This window comes from Pecten maximus, chromosome 9, assembly GCF_902652985.1.
Source record: "Pecten maximus chromosome 9, xPecMax1.1, whole genome shotgun sequence".
NCBI classification, from domain to species: Eukaryota; Metazoa; Mollusca; class Bivalvia; order Pectinida; family Pectinidae; genus Pecten; species Pecten maximus.
The window spans coordinates 4,922,329-4,930,910 of record NC_047023.1 but is presented as its reverse complement, the minus strand read 5'-3'; the positions used below and the strand labels follow the sequence as shown (position 1 = coordinate 4,930,910).

The 8,582-nt window shown below is 39.9% G+C and overlaps 1 protein-coding gene across 1 annotated transcript in view; it reads left to right on the top strand.

Annotated features, from left to right (window-relative positions):
* The window catches only part of LOC117334673 (dmX-like protein 2), a gene marked incomplete in the record, with an annotated part of 79,632 nt that overhangs the window by 16,298 nt on the left and 54,752 nt on the right, over positions 1-8,582 (top strand). Inside the window, 9 exon segments of the mRNA XM_033894429.1 lie at positions 812-987; positions 1,899-2,011; positions 3,234-3,977; positions 4,547-4,679; positions 5,015-5,170; positions 5,739-5,958; positions 6,054-6,193; positions 6,862-7,222; positions 8,114-8,251. Coding sequence (XP_033750320.1) covers positions 812-987; positions 1,899-2,011; positions 3,234-3,977; positions 4,547-4,679; positions 5,015-5,170; positions 5,739-5,958; positions 6,054-6,193; positions 6,862-7,222; positions 8,114-8,251 — 2,181 coding nt within the window.

The following is an 8,582-nucleotide window of genomic DNA, read 5'->3' as shown; positions in this document are numbered from 1 at the left end:
ATATCTCTACAGAATATCTGGGGAGGGGAGGATCAGAAGGTATCTCTACAGAATATCTGGGGGAGGGAAGGATCAGAAGGTATCTCTCTACAGAATATCTGGGGGAGGGAAGGATCAGAAGGTATCTCTACAGAATATCTGGGGGAGGGAAGGATCAGAAGGTATCTCTACAGAATATCTGGGGGAGGGGAGGATCAGAAGGTATCTCTCTACAGAATATCTGGGGGAGGGGAGGATCAGAAGGTATCTCTACAGAATATCTGGGGGAGGGGAGGATCAGAAGGTATCTCTCTACAGAATATCTGGGGGAGGGGAGGATCAGAAGGTATCTCTCTACAGAATATCTGGGGGAGGGGAGGATCAGAAGGTATCTCTACAGAATATCTGGGGAGGGAAGGATCAGAAGGTATCTCTCTACAGAATATCTGGGGGAGGGAAGGATCAGAAGGTATCTCTACAGAATATCTGGGGGAGGGGAGGATCAGAAGGTATCTCTCTACAGAATATCTGGGGAGGGAAGGATCAGAAGGTATCTCTCTACAGAATATCTGGGGAGGGAAGGATCAGAAGGTATCTCTACAGAATATCTGGGGGAGGGAAGGATCAGAAGGTATCTCTACAGAATATCTGGGGGAGGGGAGGATCAGAAGGTATCTCTACAGAATATCTGGGGGAGGGGAGGATCAGAAGGTATCTCTACAGAATATCTGGGGAGGGGAGGATCAGAAGGTATCTCTACAGAATATCTGGAAGAGTAAAGAGATGAAGAGAGACTATATGTATGGTCAAGGGAAATTTTTCTTCTTTATAGGTCATCCAAAAAAGAAGAAGTCTGGTCTGTTCAAGAAGAAACACAAGAGTCACAAAAGTCCTAAAGAAAGCAAGGAACTAGGAAATTTTGCTGGGAGCCAATCGAGTATTGCATCCGATCAGGGAGATCATACATCAGAGGGCACCTCAAGTGGGGGCCTGTCACCGGACGTTCCTGTAGGTTCCTCAAAATAGCTTGTTATGAAGATAATGCGTTGTGCAGGATAAGGGGAAATGTTACTCAGTGTTGGAGATCTTACTGATATTTACTGGATAATTTTAAGGGGAAATGTCAGTCTGTGTTTGAGATCAGTCTGATAGTAAAACCAATCTGATGGTTTTTAGGCCATCTGAATCGTCTGTTGTGTGCCGTCTGCTGTCCGTAAACTTTCCATATTTCAAAATTCTTCTCAATTTCTACCTGTGGGATTGAGCTGAAACTTGTCTGGAATGATCAGGAGATGGTCCTGACCAGGTGTTGTTATTTTTCGGGTCGGTCGGATATCCAAGATGGCCGCCATGGCAGCCATCTTGAAAAACACATTTTAAACTTCTCCAGTTCCACTGGTGTCATTGAACTGAAAATTGGTGAGGATGCTAAGGAAGGGGAGCCAACAAAGTGCTATTATTTTCCGGCATGGTAAAAACTTTGACATGGCAGCGACGGTGGCCATTTTTTAACATGATCGCACAATCATGGTTTTCCTGAACAACACCTATTTCAAACATCTTCTCAAGTTCCACCAGTTGCATTCAAATTAAATCAATGATCTTGAGATGGTCCTGAGCAAGTTTTGTTATTTTTCTGGTCAGTCCAAAATCCAAGATGGCCAACAATACCACAATATTTGCTAATGAGCATGTATACTACAATAGTACAGGGGTCTTTAGAGTCAGATGACCGTTAAGGCCTATGGGTCTCTTGTTTGACTTAGAACGCATCTGATGGTAGTTTGAAATAAACATTGTGTACATATTATACCACTGTCTTCTTCACATATTTGATAACTAGTAATTTGTTTAAATAGCAGTTATATGTCAAACAAGTTTTCTATCTATACTGTTTAATTCCACATCTATTTTAACAGGGTTCAGTGATAGATGCTTTGGATAGGAAGATTGAGGCACTTCTCAAAGACTGGCACCAGAGTGCAGACATGTTGTTTAGTATTCACCCTGTGGATGGAAGCTTCCTTGTATGGTAAGTAAGAATGGCAGTGTGTATGGGTAGTAGTAGGTCTGGTGTGTATATGGTAAGTAAGAAGGGCAGTGTGTGTATGGGTAGTAGTAGGTCTGGTGTGTATATGGTAAGTAAGAAGGGCAGTGTGTGTATGGGTAGTAGTAGGTCTGGTGTGTATATGGTAAGTAAGAAGGGCAGTGTATGTATGGGTAGTAGTAGGTTTGGTGTGTATATGGTAAGTAAGAATGGCAGTGTGTATATGGTAAGTAAGAAGGGCAGTGTGTATGCGATATGGGTAGTAGCAGGTCTGGTGTGTGTATGGTAAGTAAGAAGGGCAGTGTGTATGGGTAGTAGTAGGTCTGGTGTGTGTATGGTAAGTAAGAAGGGCAGTGTGTATATGGTAAGTAAGAAGGGCAGTGTGTATGGGTAGTAGAAGGTCTGGTGTGTGTATGGTAAGTAAGAAGGGCAGTGTGTATATGGTAAGTAAGAACGGCAGTGTGTATATGGTAAGTAAGAAGGGCAGTGTGTATATGGGTAGTAGAAGGTCTGGTGTGTGTATGGTAAGTAAGAAGGGCAGTGTGTATGGGTAGTAGTAGGTCTGTTGTGTATATGGTAAGTAAGAAGGGCAGTGTGTATATGGGTAGTAGTAGGTCTGGTGTGTGTATGGTAAGTAAGAAGGGCAGTGTGTATGGGTAGTAGTAGGTCTGTTGTGTATATGGTAAGTAAGAAGGGCAGTGTGTATATGGGTAGTAGTAGGTCTGATGTGTGTATGGTAAGTAAGAAGGGCAGTGTGTATGGGTAGTAGTAGGTCTGGTGTGTGTATGGTAAGTAAGAAGGGCAGTGTGTATATGGTAAGTAAGAAGGGCAGTGTGTATGGGTAGTAGAAGGTCTGGTGTGTGTATGGTAAGTAAGAAGGGCAGTGTGTATATGGTAAGTAAGAACGGCAGTGTGTATATGGTAAGTAAGAAGGGCAGTGTGTATATGGGTAGTAGAAGGTCTGGTGTGTGTATGGTAAGTAAGAAGGGCAGTGTGTATGGGTAGTAGTAGGTCTGGTGTGTGTATGGTAAGTAAGAAGGGCAGTGTGTATGGGTAGTAGTAAGTCTGTTGTGTATATGGTAAGTAAGAAGGGCAGTGTGTATATGGGTAGTAGTAGGTCTGATGTGTGTATGGGTAGTGTGCACTGAACTGTGTCTATCTTATTTGATATCGGAGTAATATACAAATATATATTTTTTTCGTCTAGGCTAGTTGATTGGATGGACGAATACAACCCGTACTGTTTCCGTCAGGCCCAGGTCAGTTTCTCATCGCGCCTTCCACATGCATTTCCAGTTCCAGACGCTCGGACGATGGCAACCAATCTACTTATGTACTGCAATTACAGTAAAATGGACATAAAATCAGCCATGCGTATCAGTGAAAACCGGTTTTCCCCTAGTAACCCTACGGCCCCCACAAAAATACAGACTCAACCCGCCCCAGCTACGGGTAAATGTTTCCCTGGACAGAATGACAACATGCTTATACCTAATGTTTTACTGATCACCAAACACTTCAACGGCTCCCTTAATCAGTGGCAGGTTAGTTTTGCAGACAGTTCTAAGTTCTCGACAGTGGTCAGTGTTGCCCATGCGTCGAGGGCGTGTGGTCATCGCTTCCGGACAAATTCGGCTGCTTGTCACCCAGTGTTACCATTATTGCTTACAACATCACATCACAATGTCCCAAAACCATTGACACCATGCAAAAATGGGGATTACCATAGCAACGGTGACCATAACAGTCACGAAGAGGAAGAACACGGGGTGTTACCAGGTCAGGAAAGCCTGGTCGGGGGTGTGGAGTTCTGTAGTGAGTTGATTCTCTGGAGAGTGGATCCTGTCGGCCCGCTGTCGAAGTCAGGTGGTATTATAGAGCTGGCTCGCATCAACTCGCCACAACTGTCTGCCTTCGACAATGTAGCCTGGGTACCCACACTACTACCAAGGTATGTGGCTCTCACAAGATTTTTTTTTTACTTTTGACATTTTTATTCAGATTTTCCACATAAAGTAATCACATGATACAGAAAGAAACAAAGACAACTTTCACACACACTTACATACACAGACTGTATATATATATATATATATAACTTGAATACAAAGTATGTAGCTTAGCTATAACTAATAGGTGAATAGAATCTAATACATGAAAAAAAACCCACTAAAAAGACCTTTCATAGAAGGCAGCATATTGTATAAAATAATATGACAGAGGTGATGACAAAATGCATGAAACAATTCTTTTCTGTCAATTGATATTGAAATGCCTCCATTTGATTTACAACACCAAACAAAACTTTTATAAAAAGTGGTTACAAAGTTTAGATATTAACTACTTTGTATAACTTTGGTTTGTAACCTTAAAAAAAACCATGTCATTCTTATTATCGATTCAGTATTTAGGTGATGTGTATCCTGTGTAGTCTTTCACTATGATCCACTCATTTATTTCCACATGAAGTGAGGTACCCCACGGGGACTGTTATTGATTTACTTGTTGTTTCTGTGTTAGTTCTACTCTAGGATCCTACAGTAACTCACCGAGTGCCCTGTTTGTGGCCTCTGATGGAAACAGTTTGATGATGTATCAGGCCGTTATTGATGCGCGAACTCTACTGCTGGAGATGGGAAGTCAGAAAAAAGACGTAAGACTCCGTTATAAATCATTACTCCATGAAATCGGGGAAAGTCTTCTATTGTTGTCCAATTACATGTGATATAGAATTAATTTGGCATTAGGAACATAGATATATTAATTTGGCATTAGGAACATAGATATAAAATTAATTTGGCCTTGGGAACATAGATATAAAATTAATTTGGCTTTAGGAACATTTAATAATATTTCAATTTTTGTCTTAAATGAGCTACTTGTTGATGTTTGTTTTATTAGCAATTTGTCTTCGATATGATTATGAAATGTATTTAGTGAGTAATGTATAGTTTCATGTATAAAGGTTTATAATGCCTGCTGTTTCAGCTACAGAAAGGAATGAGTTTTTCCAGTAATACCAGTTCAGGGTATAGTGTTGAGACCCCCAGAGCGGCCGGGGAGCTGTTTAACATCGTCAGTCTACAGTCTTCTGCTCGCCCCGGCTGTATCATTGAGATGGAGGCCATAGCTGATGCCAAGCAGGTAATCCTACATGTCAACACTTAACCAAGTAAATGTAATATCGTTGTGACCTGTTTGTTGTCACATCTGTCTGTTATAACACCTGTGACAAAGTTAATATGAAAATAGAAGGTTGTTTATAATTATATGGTCACATGTTTCTTCGAGATCAAATACGGATGTCTGATGTATGTGTATCCAGTTAGAGATGGGGAACTCTGGTTTTCAGTACCTATCTTAGTGTAGTATTTTCATATGCTGATATCAATAATTGCCCCCCCCCCCCCCCCCCCCCCCCCCCCCCCCTCCAACCCCTCCAACCCCCCAACCCCCCATACAACCTTCACCATCACACCACACACCCCATACGTAAACACCCAAACATCCCATGCCCCACACATCCCACGCCCCACACATCCCACGCCACACACATCCCACGCCACACACATCCCCTGCGCCCACCCCCTCCTACCCCACACCCCACACCCTTCACACCTCATACACCCCAAACCCCCTTCTGAAGGGAGGATATACGTCTAGACAATGTTTGTATATATAAAATGTAAACTGCCCTCTATATAATCCACAGGATTGGCAGCAAACACAGCTGCTCCATGTCTTCCAAGAACAGTTGGTGACTGGACGTCCCAGTAACAGTACTAATGGAATGGAGGCCATCGTGGACCTCCGAGAATCTGGGTCCTTCTCCGAAAATTTTTATTTGGTTGTGCTGGAGCGAAATAAGGATAAGGGTTCAACTATCCACATGTGGAAAATCAATATCGCCTCACAGACCGGTCTCCATGATGGTGAGTTTTTATAGATTAAACTATGGCTTATCGATATCCTGATCGTTTTATAACTGATAAATAATTTGACATTATGTTTTAAATTATGTTGCTAGGCAACCAAAGTCGACACTACGTCCCAGATAACAACTTTGTACAGGAAGACGAGTCTGACACAGACTCCTATATAGGATCGCCAGTCAACGGTCCACCCAAGTCTACTGCCGTGGTTCGCCTTACCTTCTCCACAACCAAGGTAACATTTAAACTCAAAATACTGGTCAGCTTTAGAAAACAGTAAGACTCCAACACAAAATAGTAGTAAGCCTCTAGAATATTAGACTCATTTCACAAACGTTGAATATCAACTCATAAAAAGGTTAAAACTAAAATAAATAAAGTTTCAACTCAAATTTACAAAGCTCAATCTCCTAACAAAATTTGAATTAAAAATCACAGCAAAATAAATCTGAACGTATAATACTAAATTAAAAAAAAATCTCGCCACGGAAGTGAAATTATTTTTGGTCACATTATAATAATGGAATGATTTAAGGTGAAACCTGAATTTATCTGATGTACAAATTGAAACAGTTAGAATGTTTGGCAATGTGTAAGACTGAATAACATATATATACTTACAAAAAAAAAAAAAAAAATAGAAATGTTGAATATAGTGTCAAATTCAGTAAAAATCTTTTCAATTTCACTTTTTGCCCACCAAATTGCTCAGTGTTTGAGTCATTTATTTTAAGGTTTGGTTTAGGTGCAACATTAGGTTGAACATGGTGATATCTTAAATGTAGTAGATCTACTGGAAATAACACTTGTTATGTTTAGGATGAAAATGTTATAATTCTTCCTAAATATCATGGTTATCTAACAAATGAAGTATTTCAGATAAAAACTGTGTCTGTTTAACAGGTTTGTTCACAACCTCTATCTCTGCCTGATGGTGTCAGTGTGGTTAGTGCGTCGGTCTCAGCTGGACATCTTAGCTCCGCCTCCATCTACCCAGCATGCCTTGCTCCGTATCTACTGGCAACAGCATGTTCTGATGGTAAGACGCGATTCTGGCGATGTGACCTGAAAGCTGTGTCTGCCATCAACCACCTCGAGATGACATGTAGTACAACAAGTTATGAACTAGCTGTAGAGGAAGAGGATGGAGTACGACGGCCCACCATCTCCACGGTAACTCGTACTGATGTCATGGACACTAAATTCTCGTGGGCAGAATGGCACATGATGGGACAGTCAGAGGCGAGCTTATTACATGTCAGAGGTAAGATCATAGAAAATTGTGGTGTACAAACTATAAAGTCTGATATAAATTAGTAATGTTTGTAATTTTGTGTGATACAAAATTGATGTACACAATAGTAATGTATTACCGAAAAAAGAAGAAAAAAAAAAAGAATTGTACATAAAATATTTTATTAAATATATATAGTAAGGGCTTTTCCAGTAAACCGTCTACCCTACCCCAAAACTCCAAGTTCGGTTAAGGGGTACCACCCATAGAATTTATTTATTAAATTACATAGAAGTAATAGGAAGGCAATCCAACCATGGATAGAAGCGACTTTTTGTGGAGTCCTGGGGTCAGGTAGATATTTTAATGGAATAGCCCTAATGTAGAGGTTGGTACTTTCAGGATCATTCCTCAGAGTGCCAGTAATATACTGTTGAGGTTTAGAATTATCTTTTCTCTCTGTTTTGGTGGATGGAATAGATTAAAAAAAGATTATGATTATGTGTACTCTGAAGTAAGAATTATACCTATAGAGAAAATGTAGATCAGTATACATGTATATAATAAATATGTATATCTGATTGGGCTTTTTTTTTCTTTGTTGATTTTCTCTTCTTATTTTGAATAAAATTATTTGTGTGATACATTTTCAAATAGTCGATAATCTGCATTCCATACATGTTATGTAGATCTTCAATAAGTGTAGTATTAAGTTTATATCCAGAAAAGCAAATAATATGATGAGATGGCATTTTCAATATATTGCTAAGCTAATGGTTGAAATTTATCAATTGAAAGATTTTCTACACTGTATATTTTTTTTTTCAATATGTTTAGCCTTTCAGTACTTAAGTACTATGATTGTTGCCCATTATCAGTTATTTCTGATTGCCGTGGAATTACTTTTTGCCTTTATTATAGGTCAGCCAATCTCCGTGAGCTGTGCATACAGTGGTCGAGTGGCTGTCGCTTATCGTCTGGGTGGCGTGAGATCAGCTCCTGACAATGACAATAAATACGTCAACCTCAACGTGGCGGTGTATGAGTGTGAATCGACAGGTAGGATTTAACAGTAGGACATCCACAATCTGTTTTTTAGCCATTAAAACCAAAAAATAGAGAATTCAGTATCAAAACAATTTCAGATTGGTTCTTCTTGGTGTTTCATTGAACTATTTACAATTATCTGGTTTCAGTGTGAGTTCAGTCGAAGTTCTAAAACTTCGAATTAACATTCAAAATTCAAGCACATTTCAGATTGATATAGTGTTTAGTTTACAGTGTATTTTCAGTTAAAAAGGAAAATAATGCCATTTCCATTGATATAGACACCTGTCCAGCATTATTTCCCATAAATAAGCTTAAATGATAGAAATTGAACTTTTAACAT